General features: G+C 50.7%; 1 protein-coding gene across 1 annotated transcript in view; it reads left to right on the top strand.

The window, feature by feature from the left end:
• The window catches only part of Susd4 (sushi domain containing 4), a 130,515-nt gene extending 105,383 nt beyond the window's left edge, over window positions 1–25,132 (top strand). The window contains exons 6-9 of the mRNA XM_059280292.1: window positions 17,910–18,101; window positions 19,393–19,537; window positions 22,274–22,656; window positions 23,699–25,132. Coding sequence (XP_059136275.1) covers window positions 17,910–18,101; window positions 19,393–19,537; window positions 22,274–22,656; window positions 23,699–23,727 — 749 coding nt within the window. The 3' untranslated portion in view covers window positions 23,728–25,132. The remainder of the gene's footprint in view (window positions 1–17,909; window positions 18,102–19,392; window positions 19,538–22,273; window positions 22,657–23,698) is intronic.
• The last annotated feature ends 212 nt before the right edge of the window (window positions 25,133–25,344 follow it).

Genomic DNA, 25,344 nt, shown 5'->3' with positions numbered 1-25,344 from the left:
AGGGGAGAAATTTCGACTGAGGTTAGAGGAACAGGATAGGTGATTCTTCTTCCATGGAGAGGACTCCAAAGGAAAATCACCCCCCACCAGACCGGAGTCTGCTCCCCACAGCCCATCCCTCCACTCCCACCTGGCAGGCTGCTGGTCTGGCGGTTCCTGTCTGGGGCAGATGCGGGAAATGCTCCCTTTACCACGTTCAGGATCCTCAGTAAAATGTATTCTCACCATGAACCTGCAGTTCTTCCCTGCAGATGAGCAAGCCTTTGTTTTGCAGGGCTTAAATGTCAACTCCCTGGAAGACACAGAGAGAGTCATCGGCGTGACCAGAGCTTTGAGCCCCTCACGAGAGGGGCGACTTCATTATGCTCGGGATATAGATGGCCACTACAAGTGGGAAATTCTCCGTGTTTGTCCTTAAACCCTAGGATCTCCTCCAGCCCTACTCCAGGCAGGATTTATTTCCTCCTCTCCTCCCTAGGACGTTGGATGACTTGTATTTCATAGCAATAAAACCTCTCGCAATCAGGAACAACACAGAAAGTAATAAATCCCCTCCATCACCATCACTCTAGGGCCGTGCCAGCCTGGCAGAGTGCTTTGGGGTCACTCTTCCTGGATGTTTCCTTTTCCTTCTCTTTCCTAGCTCCCGCCCCTTCCCCACTGCCCTTCAGAACCACCCCCCCACCACCACCGCCACCACCCCACCACCACCGCCACCACCCCACCACCACCGCCCCCACCCCACCACCGCCACCACCACCCCACCACCACCGCCACCCCACCACCACCACCCCACCACCACCACCCCACCACCGCCACCACCACCCCACCACCGCCACCGCCGCCGCCACCGCCACCGCCACCCCACCACCGCCACCACCGCCCCCGCCACCCCCACCACCACCCCACCACCACCGCCACCGCCACCCCACCACCACCACCACCCCACCACCACCACCATCGCCTTCCACTTCTTCCAGAGGCACTAGACGAATGGGTGGGAGACCCCGTACACCTTGCATTTTGAGACAGTGCCTTTTGTCAGCCTAGAGATCACAGAGGCGTCAAGGCTGACCAGGCAGGGAACCCTAAACATCTGCCTGTCTCCAGCCCCCCAGCTCTGGGGGTTGTATGTGTTAACTTGTACAGCCAGAGCTTTACTGGCCGGCCTCTCCCTCCTGCCCAGCCTTGGTTTGTCTACAGACAGGGCCTGCTACAGTGTAATACGGAATGTTCCCTATAGGCGGCAGGCCCATGGGTGTGAAGGCTTGGTTCCCAACTGGAAACCCTGAGTTGGAGGGTTGTTGACGCTCTGGACATGGGGCCCAGCTGTCAGATGTAGGGCCTAGGGTACAGCTGGGGGGGTGGGGGGCTGCAGGCTGGGTGTGCTCCCTACGTAAGCTCTTTGCTTCCTAACTGCCGAGGCCATGCAGCCCGCTGCCTGTCACTGCCACAGCTGCAAGACACTCCCATCACCCCTTTGGTGCCTTGGGGGGGGGCTGTATCCCCCAAACCAGTGGTTCTCAACCTTTCACAGGGGTCACCTAAGACCGCCAAAAAACACAGATATTTACATGACGATTCGTAACAGGAGCAAAATTACAGTTATGAAGTAGCCACAAAAATAATTTTATGGCTGGGGGTCACCACACCATGAGGACCTGTGTTAAAGGGCCCCAGCATTAGGAAGGTTGAGAACCACTGCATAAACCATCAACCAAAATAAATTCTTCCTTTCTTTAGCTGTTTCTGTCAGAGCTGACTAGCACAGGGCCTCACTCTGTAACCCAGGCTGATCTTGTCTCAGCCACCCAAGTGCTATGGTTACGGGCAGCCCGACCTGCCCAGCTTCCGTTTTCCCCTTCTATATGGGGGGTTGGTTTTGTAGAAAGATCCCCCTGACTCTAAATGCCTCCCAGCTTCCTGTGGCATGGAAGAGTTTGGGGAAGACATTGTCTTGCCTGCAGCTCACATTCCTCCTGGAAACAGGGCTGAAGAGCAGTCTAGGCCTTTGGGCTCATTCTGGCCACTTTGTTCCTTGACAAGGAAGAGCTCAGTGCAGGCTGGGGGGATGGGTCAGTGGGTAAAAAGCTGCTGCGCAAGTGTGAGGACCTCAGTTCAGCATCTCCATACAGGCAAGATGCGGTGGGGTATATGTGTCATCCAGTACTGGGGCTGGAGGTGGGAGGTAGACGGGCCGATCCTGGGGGACTCGCTGAAAATGGCAAACCCCAAGCTCAGTGAGAGACCCTATCTTTACAAGATGGAGAATGATAGAGGCATAAGAAGCCCTGCTCTGCAAACTCCTTGTCAGAATTTAGTGAGTTAAATTCTCATTGGCCTACATAGTAGGTGGCTCCCACATAGTAGGTGCTCATTGAATGTGGCTTTTGCACTGGAATTTTCTCTTACTGCTCTCACTGTGGCTAAAATCATCAGCTGCCTCCTTTTCTTGAGCATCTGCTTTGGGGCCGGACACGCCACGCTTGCTCATTTACAGGGTTGCTTCTTACTCTTATAAAATCCCCTGCGGCGTAGGCATCGCCATCCAGGTTCTTCAGCAGACAGAAGCTCGGAAAGGACGTGAAAATAAAGTGCAGGAAATGAACAGAAAACAGAAAGGAAAATCCTCAAGGTCCATTGGCCACTCAGGATCGGAGCCAAGACCTGAGGCCAGGGCCACTCACACGGTGCCAATAGCAAAGCCTCCTGGAGTCTCGTTACACGGCGATTTGTTCTGGCTTCTTCGTGTCTCTTCTCTCTGTTCTCTCTCACACTTCCATCGTTTCCATTCTTCAGTGCTTCTCAAGATTTGTCCACATGTCGTAAAACTATAGTGCTTTTCACAGGATGGCATGCGCTTTTTCTTGCAGGATCCTGGCACACTTAATTCTAACGTGAATCTTAGAAGCACTGTCCTTAGACTGAGATGTGGCTATTTCCTATGCATAACCTACAAGCCCATCCCAAGTGTGTATGCACACGTGTCTATGCACTCTCACGGGACCAAGGACTGCCCTTTGTTATCAGCTGACTGTTTCCTCACCTGCTGGGACTTTCTGTAAGATCAGAACAAGAAAGCACCAATTTTTAAGGGGAAAAAAAAAAAAAGAAATGGTGTCACAAAACTTCAAGTCTCCACTTGAGGGGCTGAGGCAAGAGAATCAAGAGTTGAGGGCCATGTGGGCCCCCGGAGAAGGTGGGACCAGAAGGTGGAATCTCCTGGTAGGAAATGATCTTGGACCTCGAGAGCTGATAAATGCTGAGGGATTAGAAAAGCATCTGATGGTTTTCCTGACCTCACTTGTTGCCTGCTGAGCGAGCCTGCTTCTTGGTGTTTCTGTTTGGCTGTACTTGTTAAAAGGAAGATCTGAGGTTCCAGGGTTCGTGATAAAGATGGGTGCACTCACAAGAAAGCCAGCACAGTGACCTTGTAGGTGTCCATAAGAACCACACTGGAGAGGACTAATCCGTAATGCTTGAAAGAGTGGTAAGAGGAAGGCCTAAACACGTAGACATCCCTGCTCGGCCCTGCTGTCACTGTGTGTTAAGAGCGACGAGCAGCGCAGGAAGGCGCCCCAACAGGTGAGGGTGTTTCTGCCAAGACTGACGCCTGAGTTTAATTCCTGGAACTCACATGGGTGAAGGAAAGACTGACTCTCACAGGCTGCTCTCTGACCTCCACACACAAATAAGCGAACGTAGAAATAAAATGAACACCATGTTTTCACTGTCCTGAGTTGCCTGGATCCCCTTGGTTGCAAAGCCAGTGTCCACTGTGGGGAACTTAGGCTGCCATGCCTCACCTGCCTCTGCCGTGATACGTGATACTACAGTCATGTCCGGGGGGCTTCCTAAGCCTGTAATCATGTGTTCCCCTGGCCCGGAAGGCTCTGGATTGGACTGAGAAGGGTACCAGTTTGTCTGTCAGAAGAACTCTGTCTAACTCAAATATACTAATGTCTCTCTCACCTATGGCCTCAGTGGGATCTTTTCAGATTGGGAACCTAAGGGACTCAGCCAGATCTCTTTTCAGCCCTGAGTGTAGAAGCCTGAACCAAACACATGTCCACTGTGCAGGCTACTGTGCCCAGGGGAGGTGTTGACATGCAGCTGTAAATTGCACCGTACTTGTGGGCTATATTTCGGCCATCAGTGCATTCACACTTACACAGGGCTATTAGTATCATTTTAAAGGTGCTAGATGTAATTTGGTTATAAAGTTGTAATACTTAATCTTGTGCTCCCTTCAAGTACAGCACTGTTTCTGTTTTCCTTTTCTTTCTTTTTTTTTTTTATTTAAGAAATTTTACTTAATGTGAAGTAACTGATGAGGGGCACTGTAACTATTGGGATCTGGTCTACAGGCTTGTAACACTGAGTCATTAAAATGTTCACTGTTCTGATTTTAAGCGAAATTTCTGTTATAATTAAGGGAAATGCAGAGAGGAGAGGAGAGGAGAGGAGAGGAGAGGAGAGGAGAGGAGAGGAGAGGAGAGGAGGGGAGAAGAAGGAAGGGAGAGGAGGGGAGGAGGGAGGGGAGGAGAGGGGAAAGGAGAGGAGAGGAAGAGTTAGGGGAAGCCTGGGCTACACAGTGAGAGTCTGTCTCAAAAACAAACAAAAATTTTGAGATTCAGAAAATCCACACTGATTTATCTGTGTGCCACCTTGGTCTAGCCTGTGGAGGGAGAGTTTGGGAATCACCAGGATATCCTAGCAACATTGAATCTCACATGGTCTCTGGGGGTACAGGCTCTTGTGGGCTGCAGAGAGAGGCAGAAAAGACAAGCGACAAACTTTCTATTACATGTGAGCTTTCTGGTCTACCTTGTGGAGCACACTCCTCCCTTTCATCCTGAGCCCCTGGTTTCTCTCTTAAAGAAACAAAGAAGCCTTGATGGACATCGGGAATTCCAACTGGAGCAAATTATGTGTGGAAAAGTGTACCCAGACATCAGAACATTCCGACACACAGATGTAGTCTCACCTGGCTAAGACCACTCTCAGTTTAACTGAGGCTTCTGCCATTTCGGGAATAGTTGGATCCTTGGAGCACAGAAACACATGTTACCTTTTGATTTCAGCCCATCTTTCCCTGCTGCAAAGACTGTCAGTAAATCGCAGGTTCCCACCAGCTGCCTCACCCCACCTGTGCACCCTTCCAAGGCTTCTGCATGGCTGTGACGTCAGACGCATAGCACATTGCTTCTGGGAAGCCTCATTTTTGTTCTTACACTGAAGTCTAACAGTTGTCATCAGATGCATGCAGTATTTCCTCAGGGACACCCCATGGCAGTGACTCTGAGCTAGAGAGCAAACAGATCACAGCTCTCCCCCCCCCCCCCCCCCCCGTGGGGCTGCTGGGTAATATTGATCTTGAACTGTGTCTGTCAGCGTATCTCAGAGCAGGTGAACACCTGGAAACAGGCAGAGCCCGGCCGCATGATGGTTTGCTTCCTTGGGTGGACACATTTATTGGCTTTCTGTGTTGTTACAACAAAAGTGGAAAATGTAATGTGCTGTATAACGTTTATTGATTTTCCCTGAGCTAAGAGCAAAGTTTCAGATGTCGCCTTGGAAACAACTATGACTTTGGCATGCGGGGGTCCATACAGCTTCCTGGATTCATTACCTAAACTTGGGTCGGACTGTGGACAGCTGCCACAATAGGCAGTTTTGACGTCTAGAGGCCTGCAGATCTCGTGAGGGCAAAGGCTGAGGGATTCTGTACATATCTGCCTGAAACCATAGCGCCTTGTAGAACTTTATAGATGGTACGGTAGGCTGCCTGGAGGTGATGTCAACACGCAGTCATGGATCTCCTCCCACCATGCCTTGCTCTTGAAGGCCAGATTGTGGCATTAAGTACCAGCTTCTTTACTTCTCGCCTCTAGGCTTATCTTCAAAGTTTCCTTAGCTTCCCAGACTTCATTGTGAGTGACTTGCCAGGGCATTTCTCTAACACAGGCTTCTGATTCAGTGGGTTAGGGTGTGGCTAGAGCTTACACTTCTAATTTGCTCCTAGCTCATCCAGTGCTGATAGTGTGTGGACTCCACTTCCAATAGTAAGAGTTTGGTAAAGGTGACCAGACCAGATATCAAGGCACTGTAGCATGAGTGTGCTGAGCCTGCATCCAGCATGAATGTGCTGAGCCCGCATCCAGCAGTTGGTGAGTGGAAGGAGGTTAGTTTGCCTCAGCTGTCTATCACAATCGCACAGAGTGGGGCATCTTAACTTGGATTACCCATTAGAATTACCCAAAATTTGCCCATTAGAATTACCATTACTCATGAGAGCTAGCTAAAGCCACAATCCAGCCCCGACCAATTAGGCAGAGTTCCTCAACTGATTCTAGTATGCAGTTGGGGCTGAGGAACCACTGGCTTAAAGCATTAAGACACTGTTCAAGGGGCTGGAGAGATGGCTCAGCGGTTAAGAATACTGGCTGCTCTTCCAGAGGACCCTGGTTCAATTCCCAGCACCCACATGGCAGCTCACAGCTCTCTGTAACTCCAGTTCTAGGGGATTGGACACTGTCATGCAGACATACATACACGCAGGCAAAACACTCGTGTACACAAAATAAACAATCTTTTAAAAAGACACCGTTCAAATGCAGCTTTAATGTGGCAGTGAGGGTGCATGCTGGCTGTGACAACAGCATGAAACACATCAAGAGTGCCCGCTGTGCTGCTTCATGGAGCAGACCCGTGCCCATTCCTTACTCCTTAGGCCAAGTGCAAGGAAGGCTGGGACTGTGCAGACGTTCTCAAGGGGCGGACTGGGGCATAAACAAGACAGAAGTTCATGTTCATGGTGCAGTGTGGTGTGAGCGTTGGTCAGTTAGTACATCTTCTTGTCATTAGGCGTCCACGGGCTCTGCTGTCTTCAGATCCCTTTGGGAATCATTTCCCTTCTAGCTAATATGGAAGAGACTCATGGGTCTAGCCTGGACTCACGGTACCAGTTGCTGTGTGTTACATCTAGTCACAGTCCATTGACTTGAACCTAGACAGACATGGGGTCCTGGGCAACACAGGCTGGAAGAGAACTCAGAGATAAAAGAGCAGTGTGGCTTGTGGTGAGCAGCCTCTGCCGCTAACTGTGTGGGGTAGAGGTGGATGCATAATCTAAGGGGTCAGCCCTTTCCTACATGAGAAACCTCTGTGGACTGTGTGAGCCTTTGGGATACGTGAGGATGAATGATCAGTGAAAGCAATTAGGCTCATGACTTGGAAGAATTTTGAAACATTGGAGAACATAGGTTATAGTGTTCTGCACTTAGACCCCTTCTGTTTGTGTGAACGTTTATGAGGAGCGAGCCTAGGCTGTTTTGAAGGTTCATTTTCCTCTTTTGCATGGATTGAAATATATAGATGGACTAAGGACTATGATAAATAATACATAATTCTCAGCTGCTAAACGATGTTCTCTTCAAAGTTTACTCAGAAAATAGGTGTCTTTAGAGCGCAGTCTCCCTGTCTACACTGACCTGGCCTTGGAGCTACTCAGGCCTGTGCCCAGATCTGGCGCCTCCTTGAACACAAGCCTCCCTGCTCATGTGTGATCCATCCCCTCACATCTTCTTCATGGCTGCCCTCCTTCAGTCCCTCTACCTGTGTGACCAGTCTTGTCCACAATTCTGGACCACTCCCACCACCATACACCACCCAGAACAAGGTCCAGAACTCTGGGGTCCTCTTTGACCCTCCAGCCGCCCCATCCACTGCCTCCCCGCAGCAGACTTCTTCTCACACCCCATTCATTGCACTGTCTTCAAATGGATTTGGTTCCACCACCAAGTCTCAAGGTCATCAGTGATTCCGGTGTAGCCAAACCCATGGTCACGCCTCTCTCCTGTGGTCCTCAGTTCCCTAGGGAGCGCTCACTCTTCCTTGTCAGTCTCCCTCTCAGCATCTGTGAAACAACCTAGCACCCTCTGCCTGTCTCTTTGTTCTCCCAGGTGTCTCTCTTTTTGGACTTGGGACCCTTTCTCTACTTTTCCTACGTGAGTTCATGCAGTCCCATGGTCAGAAATTGTCTTTCTGCTCATGACTGCTGAGCTCTAAATTCAACCCAGGCCTTTCTCCAGATGCCCAACTGACACTCAGTGGCAGCTCCAACCTAAGAAGAACAAAGCTGAACTTGGTACCCCTCAACTCAGATCCAAAATCTGGCCATCGTCCTTGGCTCTTCTCCCAGGGACCCCCAAATCCGTCTATCAAAAACCTATTGTAGAAAAATAACTGGAATGGTCAAAGGGTGTTCCAGCACTCTCCTTCCCTCCCAGCATGTTGGCCTTCACTATCCTGATCTACTGCCATCATCTGTCCAGGTCATGTCAACCATGTCCTCGTAACTCTGCAGGTCTGTGTTATATCCCAGCTGCCAGCCATACGCAACAGAAGCCGGACCTGGCTTTAAGACTGTGCCAAGCCTTGCTCTTCACAGAATACCATCACATTTCTGACAGAATCCCAACCTCTTAACGTGAGACTGTAGACCTCCTCTGCTCGGTCCCAACTATCTCCTTGACTGGTTGCTGTGCGGCCCTCCTGTCCCACATGGCACCATCCGGGCTCCTGTTCAGTGACTTTGAATTACCTTCAGAGTGCCATCCCCTCTGCCCAGCACATTCTCTTCCCCGCACTCCCTTGCCTGAGCTCTCCCTGGTCTTTTTGCCTTATAAAGCAGTGGATACTGTGGTGGTTTGAATGAGAATGTCCCCCATAGGCTCAGGTGTCTGAACACTTGGTCTCCAGTTGGTGGCGCTGTTCTGGGGAGGCTGAGGATACGGGCCTTGCTGGAAGTGTGTTGCTGTGGGTGGGCTTTGGTGTTTATAGTCTTGCCCATATCCAGTTTGCTCTGCTCTGCTTTGTGCTTGCCGTTGAGGATATGAGCTCTCCGCTTCCTGCTCCAGCCGCCATGCCTATCACTTGCTGCCATGCCTCCCCACCAAGGTGGACTCTTATCCCTCTAGAACCAGAAGCCCAGATGAACCCTTCTTTCCGTGAGTCCCCTCAGTCATGGTATTTTATCACAGCAACAGACAAGTAACTAATACAGATGCCTTTGTGATGAGACCAGCATCCATCTCTATAAGGAAAGAATTGTGTGTTTTACCGATTGTTTTCCAGTATGTTGCAGACCCATACTAACAGTCTGTAGTGGACGTGGATTCTTGAAGGGAAGTGGGAAGATGAAGCTGTAGCACGGGTCCCATCTTTAGCTGTTAGACTCAACTCTAGTTAGATTACATTTCAATAAAGACAAGTTGAAACCGCCCATGGGTGCTGCAACAAAGTCAGATCAACTTTTCTATTCATTTTGTTGTGGACTCTTAGCAAGCAGCTGCTGTTTGGGTTCCGATCTGAGACCTCACCAGGAACAGAGCTGTTCTGGATTTCAGCCTAAAGGCCATCTCCCTGAATAGCTGATGTAAGCAGATCCCTGGCACCCCTGGTACTGCTGGACTCTCTCCACTGCCTCCCAGTGGTCCCAGGAGAGAACTCATGATCAGGTGTAACTGAGGTCAGTCCATTGCTGCTTTTCTCATGGGTAATTCCTCCCATTCCTGACAGGAAACCCATGGTTCCTTTAGGCAAGGCAAGAGAACAGAGCAGCTACTGACTATACACCATCAAGAAATATTACTGAACCTCTGGGGAGACTTGGTGAATTATTTCTTCTTCTTCTTCTTCCTCTCCCTCCTCTTCCTCTTCTTCCTGCTCCTCTTCTTCTTCCTCCTCCTTTTCTTCTTTTTCTTCCATCTTATTCCTTCTTCTCCTCCTTCTTTTTCTTGTAGTTCAGGGGATCAAACTTAGGGTCTTCTGCATGCTAGACAAGGGCTATACATCTAAGCTGTATCCCCAGACATCCAGAAGATTGCAGCCCCCAAGTTCGCAGTAGTGGAATCCAATCTTTAGTGTCAGGGTGGGACCAAACTCCAGTGGAATGTCCTGCATTATCCACATGAAGGAACTGAGACCTCAATGATGCCCCCATATGATCTACCCTCTCCTGGTAGAGACTGCTTCACCCAGAGCTTCCCTCTCTTCCTGGTCCTTTTCCCATTTCCCTCATTCCTCACTCACACTGGGCCCTTTAACCAGTCACATTTGCTGTCTTGATCAGTGGTCTATTGCTGTGGAGAGACACCATGACCATGGCAACACTTATAAAGGAAAATATTTATTTGGAGCTGGCTTACAGTTTCAGAAGTTTAGTCCATTTTCATCATGGTGGGGAGCACGGTGGCTCTGGATGGGAGTTCTATATGCAGATCCACAGGCAGCAGGAAGAGGGAGACACTGGGCCTGGCTTAAGCATTTAAAACCTCAAAGCCTACCCCCAGTGACAAACTTCCTCCACATCTACTCCAGTAAACCCACATCTCCAAATCACTCCCAAATAGGACCACTCCGATGACTTAAGTATTCAAACTTGAGTTTATGAGGGTCATTCTTTATCAAACCACCACACTTGCCTCCATGAACGTTCTGTCTCTTTTCTGAAGAATCCTCAGCGTCCCCTAATTCCATGTGTACACATCCCATTTCTATTACAGAAGAAGCATCATGCTTGGCCTTTAGTCTCTTAACCATTTTTCCCTGTCTTTGAGAGTACACCCCCAGTTCTGGCATACATTTGAGATCTTACTGCACACAAAAGAACTTCTGATTCCTATCAGTCATGCCTGCTAAATTCCCTAGGGGGTTATGCAGGCTGGCACTCCATCCTGGCTCTTCAAGTATGTGAATAAGCAGTACTAAAGTTCCTTTAAGCAGACAGGCAGAAGGCTTTCCCAGCCACAGAAATTGCCATTGACTTAGGTATTTACCATCTGAAGACAGGATGTAATTCCATTTCAGTTGGTTTTTTTTTTTGGGGGGGGGGGAACAAATGACGTTTAAAACAAATAAAATAATATAGTGAACAGATTAGATAAGAAAGGAAGAGTCCAGCAAGCCTAGAGCAGGCTATGTACATCTCTCTGCCTAAGGGGGCAGGTACCCCAGTGCTAACTCTGGAAAACCTGTGCTTAGAACATGCACTGGCTTTCTCTCTCACTTCATTTTGCTAGAAGTAGTAGTTCACCTCCCCTGAGATCAGATGATGGGGGGTAGGCCTGGTGTACACAGGAGAGGGAGAAGTGATTCAGGTTCCTTTGCCTGGAACCAAATGAAGTGTTTGGACTATGTAAGGATGGTGGGGACAGCGTGGGCTTCTGCTTCTAATACCTTCATAGTGTTGCTGACTGTGGCATTTGCTGCCTGGTCTTGAGGAGACCCTCCCAGCCATGTACACTCTGAAAGAAGCTGAAGATCATCCATGGGAAGAAATCAGAGGAGGGTGGGGTGGTGATGGTGGTGGTGGTGGTGGTGGTGGTGGTGGTGGTGGTGGTGATTGTGGTGGTGGAGGTGATGGTGGTGGTGGTGGTGGAGGAGGAGGAGGAGGAGGAGGAGGAGGAGGAGGAGGAGGAGGAGGAGGTGGTGGAGGTGGTGGTGGTGGTGGTGGTGGTGGAGGTGGTGGTGTAGTGTTAGTTTCTGATGCATCACTGTGACCAAAGCACCAGATAAAAGCACCTTAGTGGAGGAAGGGTTGGTTTATTTTGGCTCCTGGCTTCATAGAAGTTTCAGTCCATTGTGTCAGGGAAGGCATGATGGGGGCAGGAGGTAGTGGCTATTCAGATTGTGATGGACCAGAAACCAGAGCACAGACCCGAACCAGGGACAGCTATTACCTCCAGAGGTCTCCCTAGTGATCGGATTCCACAAGCCAACCCCATCATCCAGAGGCTCCACACATTTCAAAATAGTACCCCATGCTGGGGATTGAGTGTTCAGAACACGAGCCTGTAGGGGACACATGGGATTCAAATTATAACATTGATTTTGGTAAGAGAAGGTGCTGGTATAGCAAGGCTGGGTGTGTCACAGGGACCAGGACCATTTACCTCCCAGCAGCTAAGCAGGACTGCCAGGAAGCCCTGTCCTGCTTCCTCAAACCTTTTATGCTTATGAGCTGGGTCAGCCTCCTAAGAGTGAGGCAGCTGTCTCCCCAGGGAAGGGTCTTCATACTTCCATGTAGGACTGTCCACAGAGCCAGTGTGTGCCAGGCTGAAGTCAATGGCAAGCATCCCTGGGCTGTGTATACCCTTTGTGGGGAGCATGCAGCCTGGGTTGGTGGGGGAGGACAGACACTCTAACTTACCCTTCATTGGAACTTGCTTTGGCCAGTGTTTGGGGAAGGGACCCGCCATTGCTGGCGTCCCTGGTGAAGCAGAGAGGCAGCGGAGGTGGAGGAATCCCACACAGTCGGCAGAGTTCCTTCTTGTCCCCAAACTCTTCCAGCAGCTTCACTTTTAACCAGGCAGGGTGGGGGGAGGGGGAGGGGGTGGGGGGAGGGTCCTCGATCCTAACTGTGATAACAAGCCACCGATATAAACCTCTTGCTAACGAGCTCCTTGCTCAGAGCCTCTAGCCCATGCAGTCCTCACAAAAACTCTAGTTGAGTGTGTATCATTTCCCTTGCTTGACAGATAGGAAACTGTGAAGGGGAAAGAGGCAGAGGGAATAGTGCCGAACCCATTCTGTGTAGCCAGCATGATCCTAACACCCAAACCAGACAGGCATGCTATGTGAAATCTGCAGCAAAATATTAGCAAATCGACCCCAGCAATGCATAGGAAAGCATTCCCTGCGGTACATGGGATTTCCCCCTGCTTGTGATGGGTTATCAGGACTTAACCCCATGCTAAGTGGAGAAGCATGTGTATAGTCATGCAGAATGCACAAAGGGCCCAGGAAGGCTGTGGGTGTTTTTGCTATACTCCATTTAAGGAGGGGAGAGAGCCACAGGTGCACAGTGGGGGGACAGACCTTGGCAGCAGGGAAAAGAACTGCCCGGGAACTGTCCACGAGGCAGGGTGGGGAGAGAAGTGGACTTCACTTGGGAAACTGAGGTCTGATGGCAGGCCTTCAGCTTGCCTCTTCAGCCCCAGCTCCATCCACTGGCATCTAGCACAGAGCATACTGTGGGTCTCTGGCCTCTGCCTCTGGTCTCCTATCCTCTGCCACACCTACCCCACAACTGTTGAGTTCTATGAGTGACTGATAGAAAGCTACTCTGCCACCATTTGGCAGGTAGGAATTTCCCTTATGTTCTGCAAGGAGACATAACCCACTGTCCACAAATAAGAAGCCGAGTGGTAACACCTAAGAGACAGAAATTAAGATCCGTTCCCGAGTGAGCCTCAGCAGAGCCTCGATTGGATTCTTCCTGTCACACCCCGATACACAGGCTACAATCCTCCAAAAGCAGTAACTGCTGTTGATTTTCTCTAAAGTCGAAAGAAATGCTTTAAAAACTAAAGTTGCAAAGGAGCCTTTGTTCCTGCCACCCACTGCTTTTGCTGAGAGCCGGTAGCTGAGGGGATCTGAGTCCGGCTGAGCTGAAGGAGGGTTGAGGTGAAGCTGTGGTGTACCAACTCATGGTGTGTCTAGGAACTCATGGATCCTCCCAGATGCTCGACACACCGCATTGGGAGCAGGCTGTTTGTCCTGTGCCTGAGGCTATGTGGGCAAGGGTGTCTGTCAGTCTGTCTGCCTCCTGGGGACGCTGTGGGGAAGAGCACAGCAGAACTCAGAGAGCCTCGTGGTGAGACAGTGTTGGCTGAGGGCAGAAGTCCCTTGAGCTCAATATTAGGACTTGCAAATCAGTTTCACATTTATGAGTTTTCTGATGTATGTTCATGCATGGGGGTGGGGCAGAGGTCAACCTGAGGTGTCATTTTCAGGATGGATGCTCTCTACCCTGTTTTTGAGCTAGGGTGTCTCACTGGCCTGCAACATGACAATTGGACTGAGCTGACCCCCCCCCCCCAGTGAGCCCCAGTGATCCACCCATCTCCACCAGTCCCAGAACTGTGATTACAAGTGTGCAGAACTGGGATTGCAAGTGTGCAGAGCTGGGATTGCAAGCGTGCAGAGCTGGGATTGCAAGTGTGCAGAGCTGGGATTACAAGTGTGCAGAGCTGGGATTACAAGTGTGCACAGCACACCTGGCTTAAAAAAAAAGAAAAGTGGATTCTGGGGACCAAATCTAAGTCACTTGGTAGCCCAGGCTGGCCTCGAACTCACAGATATCCACCTGGCTCTGCCTCCTGAGTGCTGGGATTAAAGGCGTGCGCCACCACCGCCCAGCTCATGGCAAACTCTTTACCAACTAAGCCATCTCCCCAGCCCAGCAAGTTTATAATTAATAATACTTTTGATGCTTCCAAGTCAGAAGAAACACCCTGCACCCCAAACTATCCCCATGGAGGTTTCCTTTACAGGGAAGCTAATGGTATTTCCAGGTGCAGTCAGTAGAACACAGCAAGGTGTGCAGATAAACTTTTCCACGTGTGTGTGGGGGGGGGCATACATCTCCATCGCGTGCCGATTAGGAGAAGACGCAAGCCTCCGCAGCCATTAGTGTTTACCTGGTCTCTGAAGAAACATGGTGACCAGAGGCTCCAGGCTCTCCGTGTTTGGTGCTGCTCTGCTTGGGATTCCTCGCTGTGTGAGGAGCCAGGCATGGAGCCGGGGCAGTGCCCTTCCTGAGAACGGATGCCGCAGAACCCCAGTGAGTCTGACACAGTGACACTAATTACCATCATTTCTTCAGAAGCTGTTGGGCAGTGCATCTTGCAGAGCCTCTGATCATCCTGACAACCCTGGCATTAGTGATTCTTCTCAGGAAGGAGTTATGCCAGCTGCCCGATGCCCCGAAGCACAGGGCACCATCAGCAGTAGAGCCAGGGTTTGAACACAGATGTGGTCAACTTCACCACCCTGACTGCCTGACTGTGGGGGGAAGCCATTCTTAAGCACATCGTGAGTCCATTTGCCTGGGGTTTCATGTACTGATTTCAACAGTCATTCGTTCTTCGGGCCAAGTAGGGGACACTCTGCTCATAGCCTCTTATACACATTGATGTAGGGCTTCTTTTGTGAGGTGTTCTAGCCCTTGAGACTCGGTCTGGTAATTTTCCAACCCTAGAATGACCCTTGGGGACTTGTTCAGAAAGCCTACAGAGTAGGAGCACCTTGGTGCATGGTGCAGCTTTTTTCCCCCAGATGTTTCATACATATGGGTGTATAACATGGTACATTGATACATATCCACATAGTGAAATGATTCCTAAAGCTAAGCCAGGAACACCTCCATCTCCCCATCTCTCCCTTTTCATCTGAGGGGAGAACTGAAATCTGCTTTTGGCAAATTTTAAGGACACAGCTTAGTACTTCTAACTATAGCAACACCACCACCACCCCTGGCCTGCCCCTTGACTGTACAGAAGATCCTCGGTCTTGTTTATCCTACCTAACAAGTTTGTGCCTTTTGACCTATGGCTTTCTGATTCCCTACCTCCTAGCTCCTGATAACCACTGTTCTATTCTGTTTCTATGAATTTGATTTTTTTTAATATTCCACATACTGGTGAGTTCACAATCATGCAGAATTTTCTGTCTCTGGTGTATTTCATTTAGCATAATACCCTTGGTGTTCATCTGTGTTTTTGAAAGTGGCAGCATTCCTCTTTAGTGATATTCCATGGGATAGATCACATTTCCTTTATCTGTTCATCAGCTGATAGACAGACGCTTCATAGACCTTTGGGCACAGAAAGAGTCTCTGCCCGTCTGTAGCACCCACCCACAGCAGTGCCGGGATCAGGAACCCTGCAGACAGTTGTCCTGTCAGCCCTGGAGGCCACTGGGGACAGTGACACAGAGGAGGAACTAAGTAAAGGAGGAGCCCATGCTATTGCATCCCTGGAGTTCTCAGAGGTGTGAACATTGTGGGTACTTTTTCTCTGTCCTTCCTGGTCACCAGCCACCCTTCCTGGCCATCTTGCTTACTTCCTGAGCACCCTGTGGGTAGCCAGTCTAGACAGAACCCTTTGTGGAAACAGAAAGAGCAGTGTGTGGGGCTAGTGTGCCATGGTGTGGGCAGTGCAGAGGAGGGCATGTGCCAGCCCAGGGGACACCCCCAGACAGCAGAAAGCTCCTCACTGTTGAAGTCAGAACTCCAACTCCAATGTTTCCAGTGCCTGCCTGGAGGATTCTCTCTCATCAGCCACCGTTTCACTGTGCACGCCCCAGGCCTCAGATCCATCCCTGTTCCAGCCAGGCTGCCTGCTCCACACCTCACTTCCTAGACGCCCTGCTGGAAGCTGCTTCAAGTGACCCTTCACTCTCTCTGTCCTAAAGGCAGTTCCTTCGGCTCCAGCTTCTCCAAGATTCTTCTTTCTGCTGGGACCCCAGCAAACTCTTCTTCCAACCAGCCGGGAGTGGCAGCAGCCTGCTGTTGCTAATCTTGTAACTTCCCAGTTGCCTTGGCCATGTCTCTACCTCCTCATTGAGTTCCTTCAGTACTCAGGGCCTAGCCAACCGCACTGACCCATTATCATGGCCTTGGCAGCATCCCTAAGAACGGCCCTCAGACACTCCTGGCTTCGTGAGGACACTGAGATGGGAAGGGACTTGCTCAGAGCCATTGGCTGCTGAGTAGTTCCTCCGGAGTTCAGGTCTGTCCCTACATGTGTAGCGAGTCCCCGCTCCCTCTCACTCACTTGCTGCTTCTGTTAGCTTGTCTCTTCAAAAGAGCCAGTAAGATCTCTCTTACAGCACTGTTTGCAGGATTAGAGATAGGTGACCAACAGGGGCACACCTTGGGACACCTCCATCAGGGGTCCCATCTTGTTATCCAGCTTGAGGAACACACACCAACAGGGTGTACCCCCATATGCTCTCTAAAAGTTTTGGCCAGTTGGAGGTGTGGTGCATGGTGCCAGGGGGTTCTACATTAGCCAGAGTATTTGGCTGCTCCTAGGAAGGACCACAAAAGTTGACTCACTTTGGGGGTTTGTCTGTCCTGCTTTCCAGCCTGTTTTTAGTGGTTTCTGAGATGTGATCTGAAAGCCAGGCATTGATAGACTGCGGTCTGACTGTTTCCTGAGGAGTGTCTGTGTGGCATGCTGTTTAGTTCTGAGTCCTTCTGCACACCAAAGAGCTCTTTGTGGCATCAGAGGAATAAACAGCAAGCTCCGCTAAAACCGTCCGCCCAGGGTCAGAAATGTAGCCAGATATACCTTTTCAGCCCAGGTGTGATCTCAGAGTGGGAGACTGAAAACAACCCTCTTCCCCTAACAGTGTGAAACATGGGTCAGAAAACCCTTCATCATCATCAAGAACAGAATAAGCTTCCACTTGATGGAGGAGGAGACCAGGACGTACAGAGGGTGAAGGGATTCACTTAAGGTCGCATGGTGTGTTGACAGGAGGAAGTCTAGCGCTTGTTCCCATTGCCCTGGTGGCACCTGTGGGGGGGGGGGGCAGGGCTAAGACTAAAGTAGAAGCAGGAGAACCCCTGCATACTTGTCGTTGGCCAAACCTCAGCAGGACATGAGGCAGGCAGGCGGGGCCACGGCTCCCCAGTTTGAACAGTTCCAGATGTAACAGAAGCAGACTTGGCACCACTGTGCCATTCGGTAAAGATTTTGTCCATAAATATCTTAATTTTATTTACTAGGTTGTCTGGTACATCATAGCATGCATTATTAATAGAAGAGCTTAATACTATCTATTAAATAGGCATATTCTTCACGTCGTAAGATGAGGCTCTCTTTTATGATGTGCTTTACAACACCGCATGACAGCATTCGTGCTCAGACTATCCTAGCAGGCTTCCACTGACCTTCCGTGAAGACATAGGCTGTCTCTGGTCCCAATAGTCTGATATTTCAGGTGTTAAGTACATCCTGAAGTGGCTGCAGTGGGACGTGCCTGTGTTGTGTCTGAAGGGTTCCTCCAGGGAACTTCTTTGGTTCTGAAACTCTTATTCTCCCCAACTGCCCAAGTTTGTCCGCTACCTCCTATGGTAAGTCACGGAGATTTCATCTGCCACCCGAGGCCTTGTGAGCGCTACAACCACGGGACCGTGGTAGAGTTCTACTGTGATCCTGGCTACAGCCTCACCAGTGATTACAAGTACATCACCTGCCAGTACGGAGAGTGGTTCCCCTCCTACCAAGTCTACTGCATCAAATCAGGTGAGACTGGGGGCCACACCCTTGGGGGAGGTTGGTCCTCGGAGGGCAGCCTTCAAGCTGTGTCCTGAATGACATCTTACCATCTTATCATGAGCCTTAGGACCAGGCTGTAGAAATCAACTATTTTGGATATGGGTGGCTGTGTTGGACTCTGCCAAGGGATTCCAGGCCTTTCTCAGAAGGTCAGGAATATTTATGAACTGAATCATAGCCCTGGCACCCATGGAGTGCCAACTTCTGCAGTTTCTCACAGGCTTGGTGCCACCCACTGGCAAGAATGCAGGCTCATGGTTGTAATCAGAATTATGTACATAGCTCTGGGATCTGAGCAGTGTATGACCCCGCCCTCCTCTTCCATTGAGGGTCACATATCCAAATAGGAATAATAATATTATTGTGGGTAAGAACTGATCTCACACAAGTGGAGAGTGTAAACAAGCTCCACTGCCTCCTGGTAAATGATGTGTGATAGCAAGCCCCCTTGGCCTCGGGTCCCAGCACCCCCCGGCAGTGGCCCCAGAGAGGAGACCCGGTACCAGCACTCACCATTCACCTGTTCTTCCCACTTCTGCCCACTCTGTCCAGCATTTTCCAGACCATAACCATGGCTTCTGCCCCAAGCAGCAGTGTTGGTTGGATGCTGCTCTTCTGGATGCAGATGTGATGCTTGGTATCTGGAGGCATGGAGATATTATATGGGCCAGCAAGAGGAGAGGCACTAAGTCTAAGAGAATGACCACTGAGTGGAATGATGGGATGGGGTATGCTGGGAGCAAATGGATGAGAATATGTTCTGGAAGGGTCCGCTCTTGCTTCTCTTACCTGACAGACACCACAGAGGGTGGAGTGATGGCCGAGGAGTAGACATGTTCCTTTGTCCTTCATTACCCTTGCTTCACTCCATCCTTTACCCCAGAACATCGTTTTGACCCATGTCAGAACAGGTTCTTCAGGGCAGGACACCTTTCACTTTCTTCCCAAGAAGCAGTTACATTATTGTTTTGGCCTGTCTTTGATTCTCCTGCCCAGGCTGCAACATAAACATGCATGTCTGCAGCCTCACTAGTGTCTACAAGTCCATCACCTGACAATATGTCTTCAACCCAGCAGGACCCATGCTAGAGATAGTTTTTAGTGTTGTGTGGGTCCTAACATGATTTATAAGCTGTACTGGATGTAGGGTATGTCTGTTGATTCCAAGGCAGCATACCATGGGTACCTCATGTACCAGATGACCACCCACTAAAGGAATGTGGTACCTCATGCCTGGCTTTGTTATCTCTCACGGCAGAGCAAACGTGGCCCGGCACCCACGAGACCCTCCTGACCACATGGAAGATCGTGGCATTCACGGCCACCAGCGTGCTGCTGGTGTTACTGCTCGTCATCTTGGCCAGAATGTTCCAGACCAAGTTCAAGGCCCACTTCCCGCCCAGGTCAGTATAGCAGAGAGAGAACAGATGAGTGCCATGCTTTAAAGGTCTGGGTACACCCTCAGGGAGAGAGCACCATGATGGAGAGAGACAGCCTCGTCCCTGCCTCCCTGGGCAGACCATTCTGGAGTAGGCATGGTGGAGGATTGGAGGAGAGGACCAAGCCAGGGATGCAAATTGGGCATGTCCCATCAGGAGCACCCCCGTCATGATCCACCTGCTGTGGACCTAGGGAGTGGTTTGCATATACCTGGGGAGGCATCAAGGTCAGGGATGTCACATGGCACAGGTCAACGAATAGGGCAGGAAGCTTCAGAAAGCAGAGCAGGCCTGTGAGTAGGAAATCAGAAAGGGCCTGGGAGGGGATCCAGAGCTTCAGATGGTGGCTCTCCAGCCTCCTTAACTGCACCAGAGGGCTCAGGTTGGTGTCTTCACACCTGTGTCCTCCTCACACCAAAACTGTCCTTACAGCTGTGCCTTGTCACCCCACAGCTTTCCTTACCGCTAAGTGAGTCATCCTCATCCCTAAGTTGCCCTCACCGTGGTACCTAATCATCAGAACAAGAAATCTGAGGTTCACGTGTGCCACCATCTGAAAACAGGACTATGGTTCAGATGAGGAGGAGGCTAGAGAATCAACTCTGTTCCCTCCAACACAACCCTGTAGCTCTCACCTCCCAGGAGTGTGGAGAGGGAGAGGAGGGGCAGCTTCCCCAGACTTCACGCTCCACGACAGCTTCATCTCACTCAGCAGTTCTCCTGACCGCGGCAGCAGAAACACCGCAGGTCCCACCCAGCAGGCGCCTCTCTTTCCCCAGCTACGTGTGCTGGATGTAGGGGTCACTTAGGTCCTCCCCAGGCCCAGAGGTGTGTCAGCACCTCCCTGGTGGCATCACCAAGCCTTTGCTGAGGTTCCAGAACCTTCCTTTCCTCTACTCAAACCTTCCATCTGCTCTCTGGGTCTTCAGCATTGTTATTATTAATCAAGGGACCATGTTCTATCACTAAGCAATTACCGTTTCTCAAGAAGTCCAAAGGATGACAAGAAAAAGCTAGACTACACTGCTGTGATTTATAATGTGTTAGCAGACCTTCAGGTGGCCCACGAAGCTGGTGTGTGTGTGTGTGTGTGTGTGTGTGTGTGTGTGTGTGTGTGTGTGTATGCCTGTAAGAGTTTTCTAAGATGTGGACTACTAGGAGTTTTTGAAATCTTCTCAAGACTTACTTGACGCTCTTACGCTTTCCTCTAGTTGTTCAGGGAAAGTTGTTGTCATCAGTCCAAATGGAATGCAAGGTACGCAAGGGCATGCCAAGGACAGGCGACTGTGTTCTCCAGGTCCCTGGTGTTTAATATCAACGTATATGAAAGTCACATGGCATGGTTGGAGCTGTGCAGAGGGGAATGTGGCCCGAGCATGGGCCATTAGGTGAGAAATGAGCAGAAGTAGCTGCCTGCCCTGGTCTGACAACGAAAGCAAGGAGCAGGGAGGAAGTCCCGAGTGAGCCGAAAAGGCTAGTGGGAGGCCATGGAACGGCCATAGAGGAGTGTGCACAGCTTGTTCTGGGTGCACCAGCAGCACCAGGTTAGAAGCACACTCTTTCCTTCTTTCTTTCTTTCTTTCTTTCTTTCTTTCTTTCTTTCTTTCTTTCTTTCTTTCTTTCTTTCTTTCTTTCTTCTTTCCTTCCTTCCTTCCTTCCTTCCTTCCTTCCTTCCTTCCTTCCTTCCTTCCTTCCTTCCCTCCCTCCCTCCCTCCCTCCTTCTACCTTCTAGAGAGTGCAGGCCAGGTGGTCTCTTGCCTTCTCTGGGTAGCCTTTAAGGACTGGAGCAGGAAGGCAACTGCCGTAATCCCTAAGCTTTTGCAGGATGTTTCAAACAGCCGTGGCCTTGAGGCTGTCCCTCTCACATTAGCGAACAGCACAGGCTGACACTGTCCCTCCCCCACAGTGCCGTGTCTATCTCATATGCCCTCCCAGAAGCACTCAGGGCTGCAGGCATCCTCACCTCTGAAAAGATCACCTCCACTTCCTGCTGTGTCATCCTCTGGCCCCCTCTTCATCTTCAGTTCCCGGCAGAAGGAGTAAGCAGCTACACTCTAGGCCATTTTACTTACTGCTCTGGGCTCTTCTGGGGCCAGGAACAGAGCCTGGTGGTCATATGGGTGCAGATGGTGGTGACACACATCTCCTAGGGTCAGGTCCAGCACCACCGTCTGGTCACAGTGATATCGGCACAAGGGCCAGACCAGGAGCTGCGCATGTGTTCCATGAGGAAGCAGGGAGGGCAGGCTGGCTTCCCTGCCACCTAAAACCCTCACAGTAACTGAACTGTGCAGGTTCTGTCTGCACCACAGTGAGGCATCGGGTCTGAGGGGGCCATGAACCTGGGTGACTGGAATGACAGTCAGAGGGATAATTAATAGCCTGCCTTTATAATTTTCTATCGTGTTTTGTCTATCTCTTTAAAGTTGAGTGGTATAGTCTTTTTGTTTGTCTTGTTATGTTTTGTTTTTACAAAGAAGAAGCCTAATAAGCATGGACGGGTTGTACCATCTGGGCACTTAGTGTCCACCCTCCCTTACCATAGAGAGTGCTGTAAGGGAAACCTGCCCCCAAACCAGGCCATGGTGCATCGCACATCTTCCAGGAGCCACTGAGAGAAGAGGCTGTGTCTTCACACTGCCTTATTCCTGGAGTGGTGTAGACAGACCCCGACGTGTTCTCACTGTTTCCTCTGCACAGGGGCCCTCCCAGGAGTTCCAGCAGTGACCCTGACTTCGTGGTAGTGGACGGAGTGCCCGTCATGCTGCCAACCTATGATGAGGCTGTGAACGGAGGCTCGAGTGCCTTAGGCCCCGGGTACCTGGCCTCCGTGGGCCAGGGCTGTCCTTTACCTGTGGATGACCAGAGCCCTCCTGCATACCCCGGCTCCGGGGACACGGACACAGGCCCTGGGGAGTCAGAAACCTGTGACAGCACCTCGGCCTCTTCTGAGCTGCTCCAGAGTCTATATTCAGCCCCCATGTGCCAAGGGGGCAGCCACCCTGCCCCCGACACCCCTGACACGATTTCAAGCACAGCAGGGGAGGTGGCATCCACCAGCCCGGGCATCGACATTGCGGATGGTAAGCATTTCCAGAGCTGTGGCTAGCTCCCCGGCACAGGGTCAAGGCCATGCGCCTGCTTCTTACCCAGCTGCCATTACGTCTCACTCTCTCTACTTGTAGGTCTATCGACAGGCCAGTTGTGGCAAAGAATGATCAGTGTTTTGTGAGTAATAATCCCAGGAGTAGAAATTGCATGAGGACCCAAAGGGTACCACGCCATGGAGTTGAGAGTCTGGAGAGCAGACAGCACGTCAATTTTGATGCCTCCTATTATACAGGGGTTTTGTCTTCTTGTCCTTTAATTGAATAGGACAAGCATCACACACAGGCAGAGGAACAATTTAGACGTGTCCACCGGGCCCCAGCACATCTTTCAAAACTAGCATAAAGGAGGCTGGTTCTTCTGTGCTGCCATGCACACTGGGCCCTACCTTCCCACTTTGGAAGGCCGGTGCAGTGAGGAATGCTGCCAGCCTCACCCATGGGGCACCACATCCCCACCTGACCCCAGAGAAACACTGTGTGCATAGAAGTCACTTTACCCGATGTGAAGGGAGAGACGCACCTGCCGTGGGGAGGCTCAGAGCCCACGGAAATGGGGAAATGGATTGAAGTAATCGGGTCTCCACTTCCCAGGGGAAGGAAGCCCAGCGCAGCTCTGCAAAATCGCATTGATTCCAGAGTGTGGCCACAGTAAACAGGAGAAGCAGGGCAGTAGCAGGCCTGCTGGCCCAGAGTGCCCTTCCTGTGCTCACCCTGCTTCTCTGCACTTGAGATCGTAACATTTTGGCTCGAGTGACTGCGAGAGCCTGCGGTGAAAGTCTAATATTATCCTTTTTATGAGCTGGATATAAAATCTCAAACTGTTCTCTAGCAAATAGATGGTGTACGAGGTGGGAAGAGGGGATACTGTTTTATTTGACCTTTAATGGATGCATGGAACCGAATGTTTTCCTTTCTTCACTGATTTCTGGGATGGGAGCAGTTTTAATGAGGCTCGTAATTCCAGATCGTGCAGCTTTCAGTTGTACTAAGCAAATAACCATCTCTTCCTTTCCAGAGATCCCTCTAATGGAAGAAGATCCCTAGCCGGGTGACGTCCTGGTGATTCCACTGTCCCCTTTGGGGAAAAGAGCCTTGAACCTTGGAGTGAGGCCACAGGAGGACAGAGCTTGCGGGAGAAGGGGGCATTTTCTAATCTATCTACATGGGGACAGTGAGCACACCACACATCTCCAACAGGACTGCGGGTCTGAGTGCCAGCAGGGGTAATGCTTTTCAGTGAGACTCACAGGTTTATCATGACCTGCAGGGAACAAAGGGCAGAGGGGACTCTCTGTGTCACCCCCATGACAGTGTGGAGTGTCTCTGGCTACAGAGCGTGAGACAGTGCCACACACATCCCAACAAATCACACATCTCGTTGGCTTGTGTTAACAGCACCCCCGGCCCCTCTGAAAGCATGTCCCATTGTGTAAATCCGCTTCTAAAATCTGCTTTGAACTGTCTAGGGACTCTAGATCTGGACAGGTCTGCCTCTGTAGAAAGCCCATGTTAACTGGCCAGCCCAGGAGCAGATCCTTCTCTTTGCCCTTATTAGTAAGGGACAGGCTCCCAAGGAAAGATTCTCATGTGACACTCAGACCATCTTCAACACCTGGACAACTGTCAAAGCAGGATGTGGCGGTTGGAATGAGAAAGGAAAGGGAAAAGAAGCCAGCTGACTCTGCTCTCTGGAAATTTCCTCATGCAGAGCACCCCCTCCCACCGCCTCCCCCGCCACCCCCCATGCTTTGTGCTGCCCTCTGGTGACGAGCGATCGGTGTTTATATTTGTGATCTGGCAGTGGATCCACGGTGTGGGATAAACCTGTGACCTTACACATGGTGAGAACACATTCAGATGCCTCTTGTGGTGGGCCAAGGAACTTGGTAATGTTTGGTATGGGTATTTCAGAAGGACTACACTCACATTCATCTGCTCACGCCTTCCGATGTGGGTCATTGTTATCACATTGTCCCTGACCCTAAAACGTAAACATACTTTTACTTTCCAGAACGGAAAGTTTCTGTAAAACACATTCTGCATCCAAAGAGAGTGTAAGTCAGATCTTCGGCGCCCCTCGCCCCAATCCCAGCTCTCTCTTTTGTCCTGGCCAATAGCCCCAAGCCACCCTGCTCTCTTGCTTTCTGGGGGGGGGGGGGCCTTTGGCCCTGCCTGCCCGCCATCCTGTATTCCTATTGTGAGGGTCTCATGGCGCCCACTGGGTGTTGTGCCTAAGAAACAGATTGATTTTTAAAGATTCCTGGTCCAGAAATGTCTCTTCAAATATATGTTGGTCCGTGGCGTCGATTCCATCCCTCCTCTGGGTTCTAGACAAATATAAACAAACTCTCATCCGTCAAAACACTGTGCAGACAGAGCAGCGAGGGCTGGAAGCTGGATCGAGTCCTGCTTTCTCTCGACACAGACTGATTAAAAATTAAAAAGAAAACGACAGTTTGAAGCGTGACTTTAATAGTGGAGTGGAGTGGGGAGGGTGAGAAGTGCGTGACAGTGACCACGGGTGATGGGAAAAAACATAGGACTAAGAACACACAGCGGAAGGAGCCGCCGCATGAAAAGGGTGGGCTTTGCCCTGCCTGATGCACAGCCACCATTGCCCGGTGCCCCCGGTGGTGATGGTGCTGAGCCCAGGGTTACAAC

Source organism: Peromyscus eremicus, chromosome 15 (assembly GCF_949786415.1).
Source record: "Peromyscus eremicus chromosome 15, PerEre_H2_v1, whole genome shotgun sequence".
Lineage (NCBI taxonomy): Eukaryota > Metazoa > Chordata > Mammalia > Rodentia > Cricetidae > Peromyscus > Peromyscus eremicus.
This window is presented reverse-complemented; position numbering and strand designations above follow the sequence as displayed.